At 38.0% G+C, this 27,227-nt stretch overlaps 1 protein-coding gene across 2 annotated transcripts in view; it reads left to right on the top strand.

Moving 5' to 3' along the window:
- The first annotated feature begins 3,672 nt into the window (after positions 1-3,672).
- Positions 3,673-27,227, top strand: part of LOC121320854 (NADP-dependent malic enzyme, mitochondrial-like) — a 64,084-nt gene continuing 40,529 nt past the window's right edge. Inside the window, exons 1-2 of one of the 2 annotated variants that reach the window (XM_041259569.1) lie at positions 3,673-3,828; positions 4,307-4,518. In XM_041259569.1, coding sequence (XP_041115503.1) covers positions 4,336-4,518 — 183 coding nt within the window. In that variant the 5' untranslated portion in view covers positions 3,673-3,828; positions 4,307-4,335. Of the gene's footprint in view, positions 3,862-4,306; positions 4,519-27,227 lie in introns of both variants that reach the window. The other variant, XM_041259568.1, reaches the window with a different exon arrangement.

Here is a 27,227-nt window from a genome sequence, read left to right as displayed (position 1 = left end):
GCCATTGTGCTACTGTATCAGGAACAATGTGATGAGGTGCTGGTTCCAAATCCATTGTTTTGTCATTGCTGGTAATATTACAGAATGGGCTGCTAGTGGTATTGTTTAGGTTTTTTCAGGGTAACACATTGGTAATATCATGTCTCAGTTATTTACTGATAACCAGGACAAGGGAACAGGAATGCTTGTCAGAGAACTAAATATTATTTTCAAAACAGATGCTTATAGTGGTAAAGGACCCAACTGAATTACATTTTAGAAAAAATACAAATAGACTAAACAGTACAGCAAATTTGGATCCATTTGAATTTAGATTCATTACGATCATGTGTTAAAATTGAATTGTGCCCAAAGTGTTTTTTATGGGTATGTTGTTAGTAAAAGGAAAGCTTTGCAAGACTAAAGGGTTTATCTACGAGTCTCAAGTGGTTTGCCAGTTTGAAGATGGTGACATATGGTATTTGAGATAAATTAAAACAGTAATTCACTAACTTTATTATTTAGCAGATGCCTTTATCCAAGGCAACTTACAGAGACTAGGGTTTATGAACTAAGGAGCACAAGGAGGTTCAATGACTTGCTCAGGGTCACACAGTGAGTCAGTGGCAGAGCCAGGATTTAAACTGGGACCTCCTAGTTACAAGCCTTTTTCTCTAGTCACTGGACCACAGAGCCTTTTCCACTGATGATGCTGATATCCCTGAAAATCATTATATCAAAAAGATTAATTGCCAGGGACTCCAGAACAGCTAGCCCTCCCTGGTAACGTCCACCAATCTTGACTATTTTACTATTTAAGCAAATAGTCATGCAATGTTAGATTAGCCATTTTCAAGAGGTCTTCCCAGTTGACCATTTCAGGCTTAAGTGAAACCATCACAGCAGGTCTACATCCTACCAATTTTTACTGCTAAATATTGTTATCCTACTTCAATGGCAGTCCTTGCTGTATTCCTCAAGATGCATACATTTTTTTTAGAGACCCGTATTTTGAAATATTGAGCCTTGAAGCTCGACATTCTGTAAATTTACAGATTAAAAGTGACTCACACTACAATTAGCTATGCAGACCCAATACATTTCTCTTACAATAGAGAAAAGTGTAAGGTACTGCACGCAGGAAATAAAAATGTACATTATAAATATCATATGGGAGATATTGAAATTGGAGAAGGAATCTATGAAAAAGACCTAGGAGTTTTTGTTGACTCAGAAATGTCTTCATCTAGACAATGTGGGGAAGCTATAAAAAAGGCTAACAAGATGCTCGGATACATTGTGAAAAGTGTTGAATTTAAATCAAGGGAAGTAATGTTAAAACTGTACAATGCACTAGTAAGACCTCATCTTGAATATTGTGTGCAGTTCTGGTCACCTCGCTATAAAAAAGATATTGCTGCTCTAGAAAGAGTGCAAAGACGAGCGACCAGAATTATTCCGGGCTTAAAAGGCATGTCATATGCAGACAGGCTAAAAGAATTGAATCTGTTCAGTCTTGAACAAAGAAGACTACGTGGCGACCTAATTCAAGCATTCAAAATTCTAAAAGGTATTGACAGTGTCGACCCAAGGGACTTTTTCAGCCTGAAAAAAGAAACAAGGACCAGGGGTCACAAATGGAGTTTAGAAAAAGGGGCATTCAGAACAGAAAATAGGAGACACTTTTTTATACAGAGAATTGTGAGGGTCTGGAATCAACACCACCGTTAATTTTGTTGAAGCTGACACCCTGGGATCCTTCAAGAAGCTGCTTGACAAGATTTTGGGATCAATAAGCTACTAACAACCAAACGAGCAAGATGGGCCGAATGGCCTCCTCTCGTTTGTAAACTTTCTTATGTTCTTATGTTCTAGAGACATATGCAACTCTCCAAAGTCCTCCAATGCCACTGACTAAAATCTTAAAAGGAGCAGACATAGTTAGCCCTAAGCAATACTTTAAGTGCAGGACAGAAACCAGGACCAGAGGACACAACTGGAAATGAAGCAGAGCTACACAGACTCAGGACAGAGGGAAGGAGACTTCTTCACACAGAGAGTGGTGAGGGCATGAAATGGGATACTGTTGAGGCAGAATCACTTAGCTCCTTTAAGACCCAATTAATCAGCTACTAGGAACCAGACAAACGCAGCTGGGCGGAATGGCTTCCTCTTGCTGGTACATGTTCTCCAGTGTCATCTATATAAGCTGGCTAGTGATAACACCAACTAAAATGATTTATAACCAACAGAATACTGCTTACGATACCTGAAGTATTTACCCTCTGGTCTGGTAACCTTATTGGGTGAATTGTTCCTTTTGGAAAATTTGCAAAAAATTTAAATAAATAAATCCTACACCAATATACATATACTGCGCTGTACCATGATATACCATGCTTTTTATAGTTCTTTACTTTATCATTTTTAAGTAAACCAAAACAACGTACCTTATTTTATAGCCATTCTGCCATGGCAGCACTAAAATTACAATACATCTTGTATATCATATAGTATATAGACATTAAACCAGTAGATTTAAATTGGTTACATTACACAGGCAGCACCCATCTTAAAACTCATGCAACAATGAAGCAAACACAATTAGAATTCAAGAAAGGGATTTGTGCTTTTTGCACCTGGGCACTGCTTTTGTTGAATGGTTACAACAAGCCTGAAACACACACTACTTGCAGAAATCTGGTCGTGTGCAATGGCAAACAAGGACGAACACCCGAATCCACAAACGAGAGACAGAGAGACCTGGTGATTCCTAATATCTCACAATGGCAAACAAGGACGAACACCCGAATCCACAAACGAGAGACAGAGAGACCTGGTGATTCCTAATATCTCACAAGCGCTTGTTTACTGCTGCAACCACTACTGCAACTGTGTATGCATTTATTAAACCATAATGTGTGTTGAACAATCCCACTGAACAACAACTGAACAGCACACTAAACCCGCTCACTATCCGCTAGTAAATCAGTCCTTTTTAAACACAGTTAATCCTGTGTTTACACAGTTACCTGTACATATCAGCCAGTAATTCCAAGAACAGAGGGATATTCAGATTTACAAACAACAAAACTACTATTGCAGATTTTACCAATAGGCATAACCCTAAAAATAGTCAAACCATTATTATAGCAGCTCATACCATTTTCTAGGGAAATATATCAATATGCAATACTGCTGTGTAAATATATTTGTCAACTATAGCAGTGAAATATGCTAAACAGTATATACGAATGATGTACATAATATAAACATAACTATCATGAGATGAAATGGTTTAAATATTGTGTGTGTGTGTGTGTGTGTGTGTATATATATATATATATATATATATATATATATATATATATATATATATATATGTGCAGTTAACAAAATGAATGTTAAAATGACTCAGTGGACAACATGCCTTTTTCTTTTGTTACAAAACTCGAGGGTTGTTAAAATACAGTATAGCCACTTCAAATGAAAGCCCTCGGAGTGTTCTGTATACACAACGCCTTTTCTTTTCTTCGGCCGCTGGAAAAGCCCTTAGTGCTTGGACAAGAGGGGTAAGCATTTCTTCCCAATTTTTTAGTTTTGTCCCGTAAAGAACGAGGCGTGTGCCGTGCCTTCTGCATTAGCAGCCCGGTTGGTTCTCTCTCGATGAAGAGGCGGGTGGAGGAGAAGAGAAGGGAGGGGCGAGGAAAGAGAAACAGTGTCAATGTCACTGGCACAGTCGACCTGTATCTGCTGTTGTTGTAGACTACGTCAAGAGCCGTAGATTATTACAGGGAAAAGGACACTGTAAAATACAGCACACACCTTGTAAAATTGACTCGATTAAAAGTAAGGATATATTGATACAATATCCATTTCAAGGTACGTAAAGTTTCATGGGAGCTTTACACATCGGGTTCCGAAAGGCATGGTTTCTGATGCTAACGTCTGCACAGTCATTGTTAACATGTTCCAGTTTTTGGTGATGTTACATTATTAGAAATTGCGTATAGCTTGAAAAGGATTGATTAATATGTATTATTTTCCACCTGTTGTTTTGCTGTTGAGTGCTTGAGTGCTGCTATACTGTGTTCTGCAAGATACGAGGACGACTACTAGGCCTAATTGACTTGTTTTTGTCAAGAACGTTATTTTGCCTGTACAGTAGAAAGATGATTTTTAGATTTTGCCATTTTTTATAAAGTAATTTAAAGCCCCCGATTTAAAAACGAAACAACTAAATAATTTGTATTTTTCTAAATAATTGTGTGTATTCACAGTCAGATGAGTGTATTGTTCTTGTGTTTTTTTTTTTTTTTGTATGCAGGAAATATAAACACATTGCTCAACACGAACATGCAGTCATTCTGCAAAACAGCTACCAATAACCTGAAGAAAATTCTGTCCAGAAATGCAGGTTTTCCATCAGTATGTCCCACAAGCAGAGCAACCTTGGGGATTGCAAGAACTAGCCACTCTGGGATAGTACCCACCAAAAAGAGAGGCTATGACATCACCAGGAATCCACACCTCAACAAGGTAAGCCCAAAGCATCACCCCTCTGTTTTTAAATTGCAAATGGTTTAACACCATTACAATGGGATGATCCATTCCCAGCATGTCTATAATCTTACCTTTGTTAAGGTACTTACTGTAAAACACTCCCGTTGCATAGCTGTTCTTACTATGAGTGTATTTACCATGAGTTTAATAAGACATTCTTGAGCTTATTACATACACAGTGTGGCTAATCAAGCTTGTATTAAATTTTGGAATGGGTGAAACTGCTGTCCTATTCTATCCTTGTACAGTTGGAATGAGCAGAAGTAACAATGAAGCAACAAACAAAAAATAGATGCCTTGGCACTAGGACACCTTTTAACGCTAAAAAGATGGAGATGGATCTTAGGGAACAGGGTTCCAGGTTCTGTATAGCTACAATATATTATTTAAAAAAGAAAACTTTTAATTAATACTACCCTTGCCTGCAACAGCTAACATAAAGGGGGAAGGCTCTAACTTTATATACCGTTGGTAGTAATTTATTAAAGACATTTTGCATAAATTGCTATCGACAGTTAATTGCAGGTACAGTTCAGAAGTTCAAAAGCTAAGGTAACTTATCGTCTGATTCCCAGCCATACTGTCATTGAGGTGCTGCTTTTGTATCATTAGAATAGCAAAGAAAAGAAGACTTGCATTGCATAGCAATTTTAGCCAACCAGGTTATGTCACGAGTTTAAATAGGAACACACGCTTGACCTTGCTTTTGAATCAAGAAAATGGCAAAATCAACTTGACCATTTCCTCACTTGACCATTGAACCACCATGGCTAGGCATTGAACTGCACTGTTAAAAGTCAGGGTCAGATAGTCACCCAGCAACTGCATGCAGCATGAACTAAAGTACTAAACTAATTCAAACATGTCTTCATTTACAAATGGTAACGTGTTTGAATTTGTTTACAGAGCAAATAGAAGCTGGAAGATATGTGGCGCAATGAAACCTTATTCTAGTTATTTTTGCACAAAGCTCTGCAGGGCAAATCAATAATAACTGAAGCAGCTTCTCGTTAGCATACAGCATGTTTTTTTGTTATTCTTGGGTGCTAAACCCAGGGTACACAAGGAGGTTTTTCATTCCCCCTATACAGTCTGAAAATGGAGAAAGCATTAATATTACATTGAGCGATTCATTGAAGTGTCTGCAACCCGCAGGATATTCATCTAATTAAAACAAGGGATTGGTAGCTTGTTCATTTCATTGTTAGGGCTCCTGAGGATTACTGTAGCTGAGCGATATCACACGTAGCCTTTACAAAAAGGTAGGAGAATTGGTGGCTAGCAACTCAGTCAAATTACTGGGTATTATGGAAAAAAGCAATAATGAACTAATTCAAGTGCCATTAGTAGTGGCTGTGTGTAAACAAATAAACAACAGGAAGAGAAAGTTAGAGATTGATGAATGAACACAAAGAAGGGCTGTGAAAGTCTACTATTCAAGGCAAGACAATGCATTTCAAATGTAACACCAGTGGATATGTGGGCTGTGCAAAGATCTTACTGTATAAGACAACAAGCACCTTACACTTTCCACCTTCCATTCCTTCTACCCACTCTTCATACAGAATCCCTCCATTCCCAAAATACATACCTTTGTGCTCTATGGGGTCCTTACAGTGTATTGCCCACTGGTGTGGACTCTCTATGAAGACTTTTTAATTGCATATTTTTTAATTTGTATTGATTTATTTGTATTTATATGTCATTTTATTAATTAAACCCTGTATAATGTAGTGACATAGCAGTTGATGGGGTTTCTTTACATCTGTGGCCTCTCAGCTTGCTGAGGTTGTATAGTCTTGTTTTGGTGAATGAGGACAATAAAGCAGCGTAGTTAGTCCACCATCTATGGTAGCTGCACTTCAGCCAATGTGAGAACAGCAAAGTGTCTTGATGAACTTGAAATATAACAGATACTGTAAAGCCAAATATAAGATCACACTCCCCCCTGCATTAGTGCTGATTTCAACCACAGCACCAGCATTGTTGCAGGAGGGAGCATAAATTGGATACACTGTGATGTTGAGAGTAAAACATCTTTCTCCTGGCGAAAGTTCCCGAGTAAAAAAAATAAAATCTAAACTTTTAAGAATATGTTGAACAAAATGTGCTATGGTATGGGCAACATAGGATACAGCAAAGGTAAAGTAATCTGCTTTAAATACTACAGGGGGTAGTATTTACACTTAGTAACACTTAGTAACACTTTAACCTTGACAGTAGTGCTGCATAAACAACTGTTCAGATTGAGCTATCCACTGCAAGCAGGTGCTGACAATCAGGTGAGGGTCATTGTTATTGATTGCACGAATTTACCATTCAAAATGAAACAAGTGAAGAAACATCTGCTTGGGTTTGTGTTGAAGACTCTGTGGAGAACAGCGATCAGCACAACTCCAAGCAGCTGTTTCTTTAGTTGTTTAATTTTGAATGGTAAATTAGCCCAGTCAACACCAATGACCCTCACCTGTGGTAAGCTTATCGAAATAATCGAATAATCAGTTTGTGCAGCTCTACTTGACAGTATCCCAAGCTGATTAAATCTGCACAGTTTCTACCTGGAGACATTCAGTCTGGACTGACAGAGATAGTGTAGAAACAGTAACTGGCACACATCCTAGGGTGAGGATGCAGTGGAAACTAGTGCTGAAACAGGAAGTGTTGTTGACCACTAGGGTTGAAACATGCTGTTTATTTATTTAAATTGTTCCTGTCCAGGAAATCCTGGTGAAATCATATAGTTTATTGGCCCAACCTGATCGTGGATACATTATCAATTCAACATTCACATAAAGGCAAGGAAGTTGAAAATGACATGTTTATTTATTTTATGTATTGGTTATAAAGCTGTTTGCGTTGAGGAAACTAGAAGACCACATTAAGTTTACAATTAAAAATGTTACTGTTCCAGAGAAGGAAATATGACAAGTTCTGGCATGTTTTAAGTAGTTTCAGTGCAATTACTCAAATACTTTGTTTATTTCAGTGTTAGTGTTAAAACTGAGTTAAGCTGCTCTCCAGCTCTACTTGTTAGAATGTGTTTCACTATAAACATGTAACATAGACTAGATCAACAAAGATCTAATTCTAATGAATAGGTTCTGTGCAGAGAGTGCGTACTGACTGCGATGCTAAAGAAAACTTGATTCGCTAGTTGCTGCTGGCTCTTAAACCTAAATACTTTCCTGATCCAGCCTGTAGTGCATTCTGCATTCTGTTGAACGAACAAGTACAACTCGAGAGCTGCTGCTGAACTCAGTGTTTCATGTTTATTATCCATAAAACTTTGTGAATCCAGAATAAAGAAAGTTCTAAAACTCTAAATACCATCTAAACCAATTATTGTGAACCACAATCATGCTGCAAATTTCTACCTAAAACCAACAGTTAAGATTGTTAAAATTAAAATTGAGTATTGTGAGCATTGTGAGGATTGTGAGGATTGTGAGGATTGTTCCAGCCATTGACTGCCTTGCCTTTGCATGATATAATACTACTACTACTACTAATAATAATAATAATAATCTTTGTTTTTATGTAGTGCCTTTTATAGTGGAGCACCATCACATAACGCTTTACAAGATACAGGACTAGGGTGTGTGAACTATGCATCAGCTGCAGAGTCACTTAAAACAGAAGGACAGAGCACAAGGAGGTTAAGTGACTTGCTCAGAGTCACACAATGAGTCAGATGTTATTCAAGTTATTGAGTTCAGGTCTCGCACTAATACAACCTGACATGCATTCTGACGACATAGAAATTGATGGCCAGGCTGTAATAGCTACAGGAGCATTCATTTACAGTAGGTTAGTGGGTGTGAAAGGGGTGTGCAGTAGGCTTGCCACTCCATTGGGTGGCAATTAATAGTTCCAGCAGTAATGGGCTTCTCACATGATCGGGTATATTTATAGACAGTTTTCTCATGCAGGCCATTTTAGTTCAAGTTGATCATTTTGAGTGCAATTTTCTAGAACAGAATAACAACCTGTGATATCTCCACCCTGAATTATTGTTTCTCTCCATTACCTCACTTTCTGTAATATACTGTGTTGATCATCTCTTCTCTGGTAATGCCCTCTAAAAAAAGAGAATGGTGCTTTAGGATCCCGGTGTCAGAGGATAGCTGTGTTGAATGATGGAATGGAACTGTAGAATTTTGGAATGGAACTTCTTGAGGGTACAAAAGGAACACATTCACTGAACTCTTTCAGCAACGCAGGCATGTAAACTAGGTTTAGGGAAGGTCTCGATTCAGTACTGTTCTAATCTTTGCCCGTTTATAAAGCTTTTTCAATGAGATTGAAAGTATTTCATTAGCTGTCCTATGATTAGATTTCTATATAAGGAACGCTGGAATACACATGCATTAAATAATCGAAAGTCTTGTGGATATGATGGCTGTTGTGCGACAATGTGAAAGAAGTATCTTAGGTTCTATTGGACAGACTTCCCTTCTTTTTCTGGTGTGTAGACATATCTTACCACACACACCTGGGTGCGTTGTGAGATTTTAAAGAAATTCAAGGACATTTATTTGTATTTTTATTTTATCGTGTCCTACTTAGTTTTTGTTATTATTTGACTGATACAAAAATACTTAAAATATGCTGAATACAATACCTATAGAAGGTCTACACCCCCTTGAACTTTTTTCACATTTTGTTGTGTCAGTGCCTCAGAGTTTCATGCATTTAAATTAGGATTTTTTTCCACTTATCTACACACCATACTCCACACTGTTAAGGGGAAAGTTTTTCTGCTGAATTTATCGTGAAATCATGTGAATCACTACAATTAAACACAGGTGGAGGCCACTTAACTTGGTGTGTGATTTTGAAGGCAATTGGTTACATCTGAGCTAATTTAAGATTGCTGTTACAAGCTATTTCAGTTTTATTTTTACTTAATTTTCTTCAAATTTCTATAATATTTTTTTCACTTGGAAGTTGTGAGGTAGGATGTGTAGATAAATGAAAAAAAATACTTTTAATGCATTTCAATAAGGCAACAAAAGATGAACATTTTGAAAGGGGGTGTAGACTTTCTGTAGGCACTGTATATGAGCAGCCTGAAGTCCAAAGCCAGCACGGCTAAGAGAAGTTTTTAAAACTGCTTTGATCTTCAGAGAGGATGAGTCCCCAGTAATTCTTCCTGAAGGTCATGTATCTTGTTCAGCCAATCACAGCATTTCATTTATCAAAGCTGTTTTATAATTCATAATAAACCACATGGATCATCTCAGCCAATCTAATTCTGTGCAGAGTAGTCATTATAGTACAGTAGATGCCCTATAAAATCTAACAGGACTTTAGAAACTTTAAATGCAAAATTCAAGCAGCCAGTCCAGAACGCTATTTAAAAAATGTCTTTGTATACAAAAACTTTTGTTTGGTTTTAAATAGCATTGATATCCACTGTAGCTGTCTTTTTCTTTTGTTAAGTCACCTGTTAGCAATTATCTAGCATTTAATGACTGCCACGTCAAACATAATTGCCTTAATATATTGTAGCAAACTTGGTTAATGCTGGCAAGTGCATCACACAGGCGAGGCAATCCACATACAGGTGGAGGGCGGGCGCAAACCTGGCACCTCTCTCACTAAAGCATAGTGCCGAACCGCTGTACAAAAGAGCCGGCTCCTTTGCAAGGAGCATATATCGGGCTTATGTCTTTGTATGTGATTACGTCACCTAGCAACCATGCTGCTGCCTTCCCCGTGCACGCTATAGTTTGTTCACTTCACAAAACTTGTTGGCACTGTTTGAAAATGAGACAAAAAACGCGAGAGACGTGGAGGGTTAACCACTATATCCCTGATGCTTTTTGAAGGTATATGCTAATCTATGGCAGTTTGTAAGGAAACTTGCCTATTTTTTTTCCACCATTATTGTCAATCCACTACATTACACAAGTACTGATCTAATCCTCTTTTATTGGTAATTATATCAGCAAAAAGACATGGGAGACTACTTAACTGTTCTTGTTGAAAGATATTCCAGAAACAGACTCATATTAAAATGTGTGTGGTCCCAGTACTTCTGATAAAAACTCTGAGAAACAGATGCGTATGTTCGCTGTCTTGTAACAATGTGCATGTTCCAGTTTACAAACCTACAGTACAACTGTTGAGCTGTTGCAGTAAACAGGTCAAACTGATAAAGGAAAGCAGGGAACAGCATTTACAGCTAGTTTGTGTGATACTTTCCCACAGGCAAAAATCTAGCAAAAAAATGTGGGCTCAATGAGGCTTAGACTTGATGTCACAGATCTGAGATTCACTGTCCAAAAAGAAACCACAACTTAAAAAAAAAATAATAATTTTTGAAGCTAATACGTATATAAAGCGGTCCAATTCTGATACAACAGGGGGTTTAAATGACAAAGCTTTGGAGGCTTATGCATCAATAGCCTATAAACTGTTTATAATCTAGCCCTGAGCCAGGCGTTCACAATGAAATTGCAAGGTAGTAGTTCTCTTCCCAGTGGTAATGCTGATGTACAATTTTATACAGCAGGTTGTCAGATTGATGCCAGTTCATGGAATGCCAGTCCAGGTTCGGCATAGATAATAATGAAAAGATAAATTATTGAACAAGAAATAATGGCAAACAGCATCGTTGTTTGTGCCGTGAAGTTTGTAAGACCTGTCTGATGTACCAGTGGGTGATGGATTTCTTTACAAATACTGTATAGAAAACTTCCTAACCTTCCTACGTACGTAAATCAAGGGAACAGCCTATCCAATTATTATGAATCAAATTTTGTAGTTATGGCGTGCTCATGTCATAAAGTCAACCACTACTCTTGGAAGGATTTGCAAGTCTTTCAGAGAGAAGTAAAGCACTGCATTTGAACTCTAGTTACTGGCCTTGTCTATGATCAGTTGCAGTATCTTTGTTGCTCTGGGGAAAAATATAAATGGTTTCCTGTTACTCTAGTATAGTAATAACCCCCTTCTTTTTTGCATCTTCATTTTTGATAGACGATAAGCTTGAGAAAGTTATGTAATTGGGTATCCTTCAGCAGTACTGTATGTGCAGCAAGCATGTCAATGCTCTTTAGGATATTCTGTGTTGGTCCTGTTTTTGGCTTCTAAGCTCTGCAGTTTCCAGTTCCCAGATGCTTGTTCAGAAGGTTCTGGCCTTGGACAGTACCTCATTGCCTCTAAACTCTATCAAACAGGAGGCTGAAGAAACACATCAAGCATTTCAAGCCACTCTGCCTTCTATTGACTGACAGCTGCTGGTCATTGTTCGCTTGGCACGATGACATCATCATCACTTTGTACCCTGCAGGATAAAAGATTTATACAAAACACAGAATACCGAATTTACTAAAGCAAAACCAGCACCAACAATAATGTGTAAATCTGCATGACGAACCAGAAAAAGTAATGTTTAGTATTGAAGCAGATCTTTTTATACAATCAGTATAAACCTTTGGGCATGGTTTAAAATGAGGAAACCAAAGACAAGGGAACAGAAAATGTTGAATCAGCGAAGTAGTCTTCTTTTTTGAGTGGCGTTAGGCATGGATCATTTCCTCACTGTGGAGACCCAGTTTAAAGCAAGTGAAAAGTTTGCCACCAATTAAACTGCTCCTTTCTTCTGTTTTATTTTTCTTGCAGAATTTGTTAAATTGATGTTGTTTTATTCTTTATAGTTTTGAGGCGAAACATTTTATTTGTACTTGCTTTTTGCAGGGATGGAAATAAGACTTCTATTGCATAGCAAATCCGCCCGTTCTAGGTTTTACTAGAAGTTTGAATAGCCACAGTCTATAGGTAACAAGTCCGGGTGCGTTCTTTTAAACTCATAGCAAAACCAGGAGTGAATCAAATGCTATGCAATGGGAGTCTTATTTCCATCCCTGCTTTTTGTTTCTTTGGTAACTGGGTGAGTTGCTAGTAGTTTTTACGTTGAGGATGCACTTCTTCCTTACTAAATCAACATTGCATTGATCTTGACAAAACATCATCGGACAATAATCAAAAGCGCAACCTTGGTGTCCCAAACATTGCTGCTGTAAATGAGATGCTTGTCTGTTTTACAAAAAAAAAGCTACAATTATGATGGCTTGCGTTATGCTTCACAATCTCCTACATTTTGAAGTAGTTCGCAGTCGAAATCTAACAATTCAGTGGCATTTTATTTATTAAATATATGTGAATAGTTGTTGCTAAATTTATATAGGACTGTAAATACTTTACACTGCATTTGTAGAGGTAATAGAAATAAGATATGACCCAAAAAGGTTTTGTATTTATTTTTTAAAAATATATATATATATATTTTTTTAAAAATAAATAAATAAACGACCTTTGTGCGCAGCAGTTTTCCTGCTAAGTGCGATTATACAAAACAGGATCAAAGACCATTCTCGGTAAGCTAACACTCACTCAGAAACTTCCTTTACAGTGTTTCTGCCTCCTCAATCAAATGGTTTTGATTACAGTCACAACCTCGCAATGGCTGTCAGCAAGATGGGCATGCAGCTCCATTCACTTTAATCGAGTCATATGCTTCACTGAATTTATTTCTTTTTCTTACAGTAAGTGTCTGTATGGTTTTGTTTCAAACAATTAACTAGTGGTTAAAATGGGATTTGAAAGCGGAATTTCCTGGGTTTTTTTTTTTTTTTTAGCCCCTTAAAACTACAGTATTAGGTAAGCAAACTGTTACAGAAAACTACATCATTATCCAATATCTGTTTTTTGTGTTAATGTGTAAAACTAGGTTAAAGTAATATAATTTGATTTACCCATATTCATACATTTAACTATTTATCAACTACAGCAATATATACAGTAGACAGCCATTGTGAGGTTCTGATTGTAATCAATGCCACTCGATTCAGGAGGCAGTAACTCTGTACAGGAAGACTTTGAGTGCGATGGTGTGCTTTTAACAGGTCACAGATAGGGTGCCTAAGTGTGACATTTACGGAATTTGTAAAGGGTGGTTTGTGAGAACTTGGATGTCTCCCAAGGTATTTACCATGCACTATTTACTGGCCTCTGAAGCAGGCTTTTCAGTTTTATAGCAGCGATGGAGATGTTTATTTTGAGTTACTGTACGCACAACCAGCTCCTCCTTTATACGCCTAGCCAGGCTAAACTAGCAACAGATTGTCTAATTTAGCCTGGCCAAATGTTGACCTGTTTTTAAATCTGCGATGTCTTAGGCCATAATAATAATAATACATTGTTTTTAGTTTGCTATAAATCTCTACCCAAACATTTCTTCATGGACTCTAGTTTTCTCATTGATATTTCATTAAAAAAAACCAAAAAAAAAAAATTACAAATAGTTTTTCCTAGTATAGTTTTAGAAAAAATGATTGTCATGTTTAGCTTCACATGCTTGCACCTGGTGCAATGTTAGCGTCACACCAAAAATCTGATTAGCAGACTTTTTGCCTATATGGCCGCCTCCTTGAGCAGACAAGGAGAAGTAAATGTGATTAGCTGCACCTGGCCGTTATTATCATCGTGTATGAGATGTATGTTATAAATCTAACTTGGCCAAGATAGATCTCCCAAGGTTGAAATGTGCCAGACTGTGGGCTGGTTTTGGGAAGTCAAGGGCGATTCTCTTCCCTAGAGAGCTTAGGTCATCAAACTGAATTGATTTGTGAATTCATCCAATCAATGCCAGATTTAGAGGATTAGTATTTAGCTTCAGATTGCAAGTTGTATTTGACAACAGAGTGCATATAATTATTACTACACAGTGGTTGAGAATCTTTGTAAAAGTTACATTTTAATACAGATTCATTAGGCACTGATGCTTCCAATGCCCAGTTCCACAGTTGCATATGATTCTGTAGTCTGTATGACATACAAGCAGTGAGGAAACAGTTCCTTTTAGGCAGGTTACTAGATATTAACTAAACGTCAACTCAAAATACAGTGCCGAGAAAAAGTTTGTGAACCACTTAGGATTTTCACATATTTCAAACCTAAAATGTTATTAGATCTTAATCTAAGTCCTAATAATAGATAAAGATAACCTGATTAAACAAATGACACAAAAACATGATACTTTTTTAATTTATCCACAAATGATTCAACATTCCATATGCGTGTGAAAAAGTATGTGAACCTTTAGATTCAGTAACTGGTGGCACCCCCTTGAGCAGCCATGACTTCAACTAAGCGTTTCCTGTAAATGTTGGTCAGTCTCTCACATCGGTTTTGAGGAATTTTGGCCCATTCCTCCTTACAGAACTGCTTCACCTCTGTGACATTTGAGGGCTTCCTTGCATGGACAGCTCGCTTCAGGTCCTGCCACAACATTTCGATGGGGTTTAGGACCGGATTTTGACTAGGCCATTCTAAAACACGGTCTTCTGCAGCCATTCTTTTGTAAATCTGCTTGTATGTTTAGGATCATTGTCTTGCTGCATGACCCACTTTTCGGTTCAGCTTCAGCTCACGGACAGGTGGCCTGACATTCTCCTCTAGAAACTTATGATATAATGCAGAATTCATGGTTGTGTCAATGATGGCAAGCCGCCCAGGTCCTGAGGCAGCAAAGCAGCCCCAAACCATCACATTCCCACCACCATGCTTGACGGTTGGGATGAGGTTCTTCTGTTCGAACGTAGTGTTTGGTAACGTTTCTCATTGAGGCCAACAAGTTTACCTTTGACTCATCTGTCCAGAGAACATTGTTCGAGAAGTCTTGTGGAACTTCAGACGGGCAGCAATGTTCTTTTTAGAGAGCAGTGGTTTCCTCCTGGCTATCCTTCCATGAACACCATTCTTCTTCTGTCTTTTTCTGATAGCCGAGTCATGAAAACTCACATTAGCCAAGGTGAGAGCGGCCTGCAGATCCTGGGATGTTACTCTGGGGTTTTTTGTGACTTCCTTGATGATTTTCCAGTTTGTTCTTGAAGAGATTTTGGTAGGACGACTGCTCCTGGATAGAGTGACTGTGGTCTTGAACTTTTTCCATCTGTCTGACAGTGGGTTGGTGGAGCCCCAAATCCTTAGAAATGGTTTTGTAACCCTTTCTAGACTGATAAGCGTCAATAAATCTTTTTCTGAGGTCCTCAGAGATTTATTTTGATCGTGGCATGACGTGTTTCCACACACCTTTATGGTGAAGATCAAACTCACAAAGTTTCTGATCTTTATATAATGTGGGGGCTCCCAAACTCATCCCTGAAGATCTACCTAATTATTTAAACACCTGATTCTAATTTTCCCCTTAATTGAGCTGATAAAACTTTTTCACATACCCTGAATCTTAATTACTCATTGTTTGTCCAATTCATACATCAAATTGTTTCAAAAGGCATGGGATTGGTTAATATAAACCCTATTGGATGTTTAAGAAAAGACTGGTTTTGATTCAAGAAGGCTATCATGGTCAAACTATGGAATTTCCATAATTATCATTTGGGTTCACAAACTTTTTTCTTGGCACTGTAAATATAATTTGTTGTATATTATTAAGCCTGTTAATAATGCAAAAATCCCTTTAAAAAAGCAACGCCACAAAAGGAAATCCTATTAATTGTGTTTACTGTTTGCCTTTATGTGAACACTCATCCCCTTCCTCTCCCTTGAGCTGTATTCTCTCTCCAGGGACTGATGTGCTGTAATTAAGCCTGGTTCAGGCTCAGTTATTGAATACAGAGCTTGACATTAAAGATCATGGCACTTTCGTCTTCCTGTTAAGGGATATTAAAAACAACAAAACAAAGATTCCAGCTCATTTTGAGGTTGCTATGTGAGGTCAGTCCCCTCTTCTGCTGCTCTGTGTTGATGTCCTTGGTGACCGCAGGCAGTGGTGTCCCTTTTCTCAATTTCAGATGACCTGCTTTCTGACCCGTTGACCGCACCTTCTGAGCTCAGTACACCTTGCCAGATTCTGGTCCAGCTCAGTAGAGAAGTGTTTACCTCCCTAAAATAAGCACCTATTGAAGCTCTAGTCACACGCTTCCACATTCTGGCGTTTTAATGATCTAGACTGTGGCGCCACCCATCAACTGTATTTATTAATTTATTGATTTATTTTTGGGCCAATTTTCTCAATATTTGTAGTATATGTGTTACTGTTAATAAGTGAGTAAATAGGTCACTAAAATGATTTCTATAGAATTAAAGATTGTTTAGGTCATTAAAACTGACACCCGTGTGTCCTCCAGCCCAAAACTATGTGCAATTTATTATTTTTTTAATTTATTAATTCATTTTTTGAATTTAGTCGTCGCCAGTGGTTTTTACCCTGGATATCTCTCCGATTTGGAATGGCCAATTATAATATTTTTATTCTAGTGAACTGCTGCAACCCCCAGGTGACTTGGGGAAATGGAAGCTGAAACATGCATCCTCAGAAACGTGTCGCTGCCAGTCCGTCATTTTTTCATGCTGCAGGACAACACAGATCTGAATGGCTCCACTGCAGAACCGCAGGTGCCCTATCAGCCACAGGGGTCACTTGTGCGCGGTGAACTGTGGATTGCCCTGCTGACCTAAACAACAAAAGAAACATTTCAGCAACTGCCAAAATAGTGTACCCCCCTACATTGTATAGTTCTTTTGGCAAAGCTTGAGGTCTTTCTCCTGTTGTTGTTTGATATTAAGACTCATTTGCAGTGATAGTTTCTGGATTAACAAGGATTATTATGGGATTAGAGACCTATCGTAGCTCAGACAAAGTGCCTCTGTTCTCTGGAGGCCGTGGGTAGAGGGAGGAGGTCTCCTCTGGCTGAAAGAAAGGTTCAAGGTTAACTCAGTTCGGTGTGAATATGAGAAGTGAATGCAACAATTGTTATTGTCAGGCCCACATGCATTCAACTCTTGTGGAAAACTTTTTGCAAACAATGGCAGTGGCACAGGCTTTTTATTTATTTATTCATGTATTTATTTCTTTCTTATTCATGTGTTGTTGTCTGTTCTTGTTTGATATGGCCAATACATTTTTTATTTTACACTTGACCTCAATCCTCAATAAAACCCAAGCATCCTAAGTGTAAGAACAAGTTTCCAAGACAAGAACTCCACATTTTTTACTAGCAGACACTACTAGTGGCTTTTAATTTAAACCCTTGCCCTCCACCAGGAGTGGGCATTCGTGGTTGAAATCAACATCGACTTTTCAATCATGTGCTTTTCAATGACTGGGAACTGATTTATTGTTCATGTATTTTCAGTGGGAATGTTACACATAATTATGTTCCACGCCTGTGCACAATTATAATGACAGTCACAATTTAATTGTTTTCTGAAGTTGCAACTACAATCGCAGTACTATTCTATTCAGTAATTACAATTACACAAAACAGTAACATAAACAACTACACACATTAACATGTTTACTCTGTTTATTCTCAGTAACCATGCAATAATCACAGGTACAAATACAGAACATGCAAGAATAATGATCGAATGACAGATAATTGCGTAATTGAACTGTAATCGATCAACCATATGGTATAATTACAATTATGCAGGTTTGTCAAAGTTCAAATAAAATTAAAAACAACATTGTAATTGCAGTTGTAACAGGGCAGAGGGTGGTCACAAGCGAGTGTCTTAACCACAATGCAGTAGAGCCAGGCTCGTCTGCATTCATGTTTTTTTAACCTCATCTCACCGACAGGGGACAGGACCAAATACGCAGCGGCAGTGTATCACACAGCACTGCCCCTTATACAATTCATTATTGCACAACTGGAACCAACCCCCAGTCTAATGCATTCTTTATTGCCCTTTCACATTGTCGCAGTTTCAATACGATTTTTCTTTTTTCTTTTTTTTTTCTGTGCTGAAGTCGGTATTGGTAAACTGCCGTGTTTTTCTTGGTGTAAATTCTAATGTTGCCAGGGGCACGTTCCAGTTTATAAAATGGCCTGGAAAGGCATGCCTCCAGCAGCAACAGCAGCAGAATTTGGCAATCAGATACAAATACTCACTGACAGTAAGTACACTGACACATAATAATACTGTGCACTTGCTTATTTTACTGTTGCCAAGTGACCTCTTCCAGGGAATATGAAAATGTGAGCTCTGTTGGTTAAAGGTTTGATCTTTCCTACAGAGTGACCAATACATCTTGGCCAGATGGTGCTACACTACAAGCCACGTTTCTAAAGACAGTCTTCTAGTGCAGTATCTTTGTGCAAACTGGAAAAAAATTTAACAAGGGGAGAATTACAAATAAGCCTGGTCTGTGGTTTCACCTCCAGGGTGTAAACAGGGAGCGTTCCTTATTTGTTGTATTAAACACAAAAGGCCTGATGAAATAATGTTTTTATTCTGCTATATTTTTTGAAAAACCACCCACAGTTAATTTAACTTTTTATTTCTGCCTTTAGGAAGTTACTCCCACAGTTTATTTGTTTACTGATATCTCCTCTGTTTATTTGAAATGTCCCTGTTGCCCTTTAGGTGTCTCAGAGCGCCTTATGGAGGGGGCTGGACACTGGTAACCAGCAGGTTCGCTGGTATCTTGAGTGGTTCCTGTAAATGTGCTCTTCCTGTTCAGATGACACACGTCCCATTCTGCATTCTGTTTGTAGCACTGCTACACCATTGGCTGTCTCCATTGCTGCCTGCCATCCAGCTGAAAAAGGTTGTCTAACCCTGCAGCTGATATTCACCAGGAAGCAGGAACATACTCAGTCATTTATAATTTTCAGTTATTTGTAATAATAATTGCTGCTAATGCTGACTACAAGTGTGGGCTACTCAAAATGATGTAATTTAATATGGGCAAACTGCGGGGACCGTTATTGGAACTGCTTTTTCTGGCACACCTGTTCAGTGTAAATTAGAAAACAATTGGGTTTAAACACCTTTTTGAACATGGGGAAAAAACAAAATGTTTCCATAGCTAAAAGCTGACTACACTGAGCACAGGTGAAAATGTCTCATCAGGGCATTGAAGGAAATCACTGCCCTTTGATATGCAGCTGGTTTTTATTTTATTCATCACCATCCTTGCCTCTAGTGGTATTTACAAGGTGTAATTTCCGAAATATGTTGGCTGTTTCTGTTGGCTGTGGTTTTGACCTGGTGTTCTTGGGGCCCTTGTGAAGGATTATTTCATTTTAGTTTGTCATTTCCCTCGGAGTGGCTTGATTGCCAGTTCTCTCAGTTCACTGGTTACACTGTCCCACATGTTCTTAAGCATCCCTGGGAGGAGAGCTTACAGTATTTCAGATGGAAACATATTTTCAGTGTTATTGAAACTTCTCTAATGCTACCCATCACTTTGACTTGTGATATAATATGCCTGTCATATTCAGGTCATGTGACTTTTTTTTTCCGAATGATAAAGACGCTTTGAGATACTAGATTCATACTCGATAAACAATCCTACAGTTCTCTAGATCAAGTTGGATCACAGGTATCGCACAAGAAAATTGAACCTGTTTGTGGCAGCAGTTTTACAAAGCTCTTATCATAACAGTGTCGGAGCATCTCAGTCTGTTGGAGGTAGTTATTTCCTATTGGCTGGCTCATATAAACCGTCGCTAAATGTGTGGATTGCCTTGATGTTGACCTCTGTCCTAGTATAGCTGGCAGTAAAAATAAATCGTTTCAATAAAAATCGGTCAATTTACAATAGTAAAAATGAACATTCATTTGTTTACTGTATTGTTTATATACTAATTCACACAACCCTGGGATCAGAACTTTGCAACATTCTTGAATGCCGTTGTGTCAGTTTTGTAACGTGTTTACCAGAGATGATGTTTGACCACCTTACTGTAAAAGTCTCGAGTTCTCCAGAAACTCTGTTTTCCTCAGAATGAAAGTTAAGGTGTCTTACTTCAGACCTGCTTCTTAGAACTGGGCACATTTCAACATCAAAGTAGCGACTTTTTAATCGTTGATTGTGGCTGGAATAATTTTTTCACACCTTGGGTGTTCGTAGATGTTAATGTCTATGAAAGGACATCAAACTGTCAGTTAAAGTAGAATTGTATTTTGGACTTGCTTCTCGGCCTGTTTTGAAGCCAGTTTTACCATTCTGGAATCCATCAAAGGATGACTGGTAAATAGGGTATAACATCACATAGCTAGAAACAAACAAATGCAGTTATCTACAGTAGGAGAAGATAATTAATGCGGTTACCGTGCGCTATTGCGCCACCATCCGGGAACACACTGTTACAGTGTTTGAGCTGTCTTTTTAATACTTTTTCAATAGTCACGAAGATCTGTTAATCTTCCTGTCCATTGAAAATGGCATTTAACGGCACAGATTTGTCAAAACTTCTTTCAAAATAAAATACTGGAAACTATATGACTGTTATGTTTTACATTTGTCATTTTATATGATGTTGTTTTTTTGTTTGTTTGTTTGTTTTAAAGAATGTAATGATTCAAGAACTTTCCTGTGGCTGGATCGCCACACTGACTGTTGGGAAATGTCGCAGTCTGGCACTGGGGGATATATGATATTACATAGTTAATTATGATAGTGGGCATGAGTTGCAATTGTCTGGAAATAAATATATTTTATTGGAAGTAGACCATTTTACAAGTGAAGGACTGTGTTTTATAGCTTTCTTAATGACGTAAATAAGTCCCACGAGGGAAGCTTATATATTTCTGTAAACCTGCCATGGCTTTGTCTGTTGCTCTAATAAACCATTTCATATTTTCATGTTATGGAAACTGCTTGAGCAGATTTTCTAGACATCTTCACTTTGACCTACAGTGGCTGCTATACTGTTGACATGAAACGTTTTAGATTCTGGAAAACAAATAATGTTTCGTTGCCTTATTGTTTTAACATTATAACATCTTTTATACATGTCCGTTTTACTTTGTGTTGATAAACTGTTTGAGCAGATTCAATATAAATTATGCCCTTAGAGATGCAATATTTTTTGTTCACAAAAACTCTAATTTCTGGTTTTATTTAATTGCTATTTTTGCTACTCATTAGATTTTAAAGTATAATTTCACATGCAGATCATTATTCTGGGTGACCAAGTGAATTAAGGACTGAACATCTGTGGCTGTTTAACGCTGGTGGTTCCTTATTCAAAGTGACTCCTGCCCTTTATTGAGTCAGGTTTAGTGACTGGTGAGAGCAGGGGAACTTGATTCATATGACAGTAGAGGCAGGTTTTCTATACTGCTTTTAAAATCCCGAAGTGTTGTCATTTTCTTCTGATACAAACCGTCTGATAGAAAGACATGTCTGTATATATGTGTGAGCATGATAATTGAAACAAATGTAATTATTTTGAATGGTGAAAGTACTGGATAAATTTAAACACAGAAAGGTATAGACTTTCCAAAACCTCTGTGATTTTTATTTTATTATTATTGTTCTGTTCTCCAGGGCTGCTATGGGCCCCTAGTTTATAAATGTTATTTTTAATCTGGAGTTAAGATTAACTCGGTTGTTATTTCCTCATGTGTGGGACTGCCCTGAACTAGCTGTCCAATGACATTCAGTGAAACGGGAGTAAATGCTAGCATTAACCTCCTGCTGCAGGTTAAACATAGATTCGTAAAACAGCGTCAGACAAACACACAAAACCTCCATGAGACACTTTATGCTTTGTTGTTTCATCTTGTAATTTTCAGTGTCTCAATTTCAGAAGGATCATTCTAACTGCTTGAGTATTTATCTAGTTAAATGATCTAGTCTTTCTGTCTGTATTTCTGTTCTTTACCTGTGACAGTCCCATATTTCTGAAATGCTTTGGTTTTGTTTGTTTTTATTTGACTTGTTCCAGTTTTTCCTCTTCGGGGGCTGGTTCTCTCTTTGGCACGTGCTGCACTTCTCGCAGTATCCTGTATGCTGAACGACCTGAGCAATGACATGTTATTGTTCTTTTTGCACCCCCCCCCCCCCCCACCCAAAGCATACTTAGCTGATGGTTGGAATTTGTTTAACATTATTCTGCATTCTTTAACTGGGAAAGTGAGCTCAAGCAGGATCTTCTCTGAGTCACATAGTCACAGGGGCTTTCCGTCTACAGCCTGGAATCTAAAAAAAATATGCATCAGTTTATTCTAATGCGGTTTTAGATACTTTACACACTTCCTTCCTGTCGCTTAGCCCTTTAGCCCTTTTATATCCTTGAATAAATTAGCTTGATTTCTGATGGTTTCAATCATCTGGAGTGATAACAGAGAAAACTGGTCAATTTGCTTTTTGGACAGTAAAAAAAAAAAAAAAGCTAGCAAAGGCCCCATTAACATTGATATTTGTCAACTTACAAAAAGCCTTACAAAATTAAACACCAGAAACAGTAAAAAATAAACTACTGTAAAACTTCAATTAAACGCCTTTGGAGTTTATTTACAATGTTTGCAAGCAGACCCGGTATGTATTTGAGATCCAGGAATTATTTCAAGTTTTATGGTATTGTCACAAAGATGGCCAGAGTGGGTGGCATCAGACCAGAAGCAGGGGAAATAAACAAAGACAGAGGTGGATTTTGGTGGAGCTGAGCAAATGGTCTCGCTCAGCATTTAATGAATTAACAGACAGACAGAAAATAAACGGTTGGAACAATACATAAACACAGGACACAGCACTGGTAGCCAAAATAAACAGATACAAAAATGGACTAAACTTAAAAAAACGGTGCACGGACAGACACTGACAAACACGGTGAGTTTTGAACACACAAGTATCGTGCTGGTCCCACCAGCACTCAATAGCAGTTGTAATTCTCCTACTCTCTCTCCCGTTCTCCACTCACCCAACCGCGAGTATGTGACAATGTGCATCTATTTATACTGTTGTGCTGGGATTCAATTACTAATTAATTATTCACTTGAATCCCAGCACGTGAATTAATAAAGTGCAATTCCCCGTGCTCACTTATTATTACATTTTACTTGCACGTGAAGTGCTGTGCAATCCTCGTGCCTAAATACACATATACATTTTAAACACTTGTGTTACACAGACCCATTTAAATCCTGTGTACCAATGACTATACACCAACATTAAACACACAACATATAACAGATAATATACACAGGGGCTGGCACTTTGTCACAGGTATGTATGAAATAAATAAACACCAAACAAGTGAAGCCATAAGTTTAATATAGACCCATGATTGCTGATGCCGTCCACACTTCTGCGTTCGTCCTTATTTTACTAGCTCCTGGATATTTATAATGCTGGAAAAAGAAAGGAATTAAGAAGCAATTTGATCAAACAATAGTACTTCCCTTTCTGTATTTTATGTGGGTCTCAAAACCTACAACCAACTCAGGCCCTAAGCAAGTTGTACGTTGCTTACTTTTCAAATACGTGAAAGTGACAGTGGTGGAACCATGCCTGGAAAGCATAGAGTGGGACAAACAACACACATGATGGACAGAAGGAACTGCTGCCATGTAAATGGAATTCAGAGGCATAGATTTGGCACTGAAACTACATACCCATATAATGTAGAAGTGGGAGAAAATGTACATTCTGCAGCTATGACTTCTTTGCAGAACACTTGCTTTATACAAACTATAGCAACTCTTCTTCAAGCTGACACTATTCAAAAAGATAATTTATGAAAGGTGAAATGTCTAATGTTCTGCGCACAACCAGCAAGTATCTGTGGAGCAAAGCAAATCTGTTTATTTGGCTCGTTATGGGCATTCTTCAGATGCCCAGAGTGCCAGGGTTTTGTGTAAGATTGTGCATGACTAAACAGCTCTGCTGTTTAGATAAATAGGGCCTTTAAGCTTTTCTGATTCTATTTTGTCTATGCTGTGGACATTTGTCATGGCATGTTAAGCTGCTTTGACATGCTGCATTACTGCTGCCTTTAACTAAACTGGCATGGTTTTGTTTTGTTGGTGTGACGCACCCAAATGTTTAATTTAAGCTTGATCATTTTTGTGCTGATTTTCAATGACCTAAACTGTAGCCGATACTTAAAAGGGTAATTGAGCCTCTAAAACCAAACAAAAAAAAATCCTACCTCTACTTTATTGCAAAACCCTTATAGTTCAACTGTTGATAGTTTAGTTTTCTAGACTCTATTTAACACTTTCACAGTGGTGAAGCCACTAGCTCTAAATGTCTCACTGGAGAAAAACAAAATGAGGACAAGCTGAAACGCAAATTTGAAAGAATACTGGTCATCCAACATGTGGGCTTAATCTACAGTGGCCTCTTCTGCTGTAGTGGGAATTGAGTGGTGCTTCTAGCTGTTTAGTCATTGATTATGAAGATAATTAAAAATAATTTACAGATTTAAGGCATACATTATGTGGCATGTTTGGAATACATTCTTGAAAGATGTAAGAAAATCAGGAGGCAGCTTCATCGGCTGCACTTGGAGAGCACGTCAAGAGCTTGGCCGGGTGCCTTGTCATTGCCATGCAAATGCCCTAAATAATACCGTAATGGGAAAGTCTTTTCAGCCACAGTGTTGGATTATGCATCAGTACAGTTTGTTTAATAAAAAAGTGATCCTGAATATAGGATACTTGTCAACCAGATTATCCCCACAATCACAAATAACAATGCTTCTGTACTGGGAGTACTGTGAAAATGTGACCGTGTTTTAGTCACGTACACTGCTGGCAGAGATTCTGAGTAAAGTTCAGGGGTCTAGGAAAGCTGATCAATGCAACGACAGTTGTTGTAACAAGGCTAAAAGGAGGTGAACATAACTTCCCAGTAGTACAAATCTTTCAAATTGCCTACAAGTTGTCAACCTGTATGGCAGAAACACTACAGACGTTTAGATGGGTGGAAATTCTCCTTCACCCTGCATAAGGTTTTAGAGCAAAAATTCCTTAATGACTAACAATACCATACCTTTTATACCATATATCCAGCTTTAGAAATATCTCTGATTTGCAGCAAGTGCTCTGTAACCTAGATTAGGTTTCAGTATGCAGATGTTTGTGGTGCTTGCCAGGCTGCATTCAGGTCAGTAACAGCATTGTCCTACCTAAAGGGGTCTGTGGCGTTGCTATGCACATATCAATAAGGATTATGCTTTTTTTCCATGTTGTTTGTAATACAGGAAAGGAAAGGTGACTCAGAACTTCCTAATCATTCTCAAGACCCATTTTACCAAGGTATTTAAAAGCAGAAGAAAAGTGGATGCTCCATATTTTTCCAAAATTATACAGACATCAAAGTGCGTGCTGCATATCTCAAACTTGATCTCTGAACAATGAGAGGACGGGATCTGTAGTCTGTTATGTGTGGGGAAATATTGTGCTTGGCACCAAGCCGAGATGAAAGCTGGTAGGGCCTGCCCGTATACAAAGTTCCTACAAGTAATTAAAGAGATTAGAATTATGGCAAAGTTGGGAAAAGGATTCTGAAGATGAATAGCCTGAGGCTTCTTTGGATTTCTGTGTCAAAGTCTACCTTGTAAATAAAATATACAGTTTATTAGTAAATAAAAGAATTACTAAATCGAGAAGCTCCTGAGGTTGGTCGTTCCAGTGACGATTTTGATCATTTTGGCACCAAATTGTGATAAAGACATTCTTTAACAGCCAAGTATCAGAATCTGGGGCAATATGACACAACCTGTCTGTTTGGACATCAATACCTCTGTCATTTGTACATGTACATTCAGAGGAGGAAGGTAATGTGTCATGGTAATATGTTTCGTGATCTTGATAGCTCACATTATTGGGGATGTTTATTCCTAACATCATTACCGTGTCAGGACAGAGGACCAGGTTAACAAAGAACCTGTGGTGATCAAGCAATTTTAACAAATAGTCTTTTTGCTACTTGTTATCAAACCTGCCATGTCTGAACAACACATACCAGTCTGTCCACAGCACTACAGTGAAGGGCTGCTCTGTAATGGACCAGGTGAGTTGTACCCTCTCTAGGGCGGTCCTTAAACAGACTGGTTTGCAGCTGTGGTGAAACATCAGGGTTCATTTGTGTCTAATTACGTGACCAGAGTCGTTTATAAAACAATAGCGAATTGTCCGTTCTCTAGGGTTCATTGTAATTTTATCTAGGATGCCGAACAATTGCTTTTAACAATTTCAAACTGCACTGGGCTATTTTAAGAGTTTCCATTTGTCTGAATGACACATTATTGAATTCATGTTAGAAATATCCTAACTCATAAGTAATTAGAAACAGATGCTGGATGCATGCTGGTCTGTCATCAGCCATGGGGACCAGTGAGGGCTACATCAAGGCCTCTGGTTAAGCATGATTTTGGAGACACTATAGTTTCGGGAGACTGGGGCCAGAATAAAAAATCTATTGATATGCTGTAACCCACCGTGCTCATCACTGGAACCCCTACTCAAATATTTCTGTGAACTTGAGTATAATATAGATATATTTTATTACAATTAGAGAAACAACCACTGCAGCCAGTTCCTCCCAGTGCAGTTTTCAATATGTACCATAAACCTGAATCAGAAAGCATTATCTTCATACCATCAAACAGTTTAGCAGTTATACAGAATTATATATATACACACACACACTACCGTCAAAAGTTTTAGAAAACCCCCATTTTCCAGTTTTTATTGAAATTTAAGCAGTTCAAGTCCAGTGAATAACCTGAAATGGTACAAAGGTAAGCGGTAAACTGCCAGACATTTAAAAAAAAAAAAAAAGTTTAGGTTACCAAAAACTGAAAAATAATATACATTTCAGAGTTATACAAAAAGGCCTTTTTCAGGGAACAAGTAATGGGTTAACAACTTACAGCTGTTCTGCAGCAATGGAAGTAAATTAAGCC

This window comes from Polyodon spathula, chromosome 9, assembly GCF_017654505.1.
Source record: "Polyodon spathula isolate WHYD16114869_AA chromosome 9, ASM1765450v1, whole genome shotgun sequence".
NCBI classification, from domain to species: Eukaryota; Metazoa; Chordata; class Actinopteri; order Acipenseriformes; family Polyodontidae; genus Polyodon; species Polyodon spathula.
The sequence above is the reverse complement of the archived record's forward strand: the minus strand, read 5'-3'. Positions and strand labels throughout refer to the sequence as shown.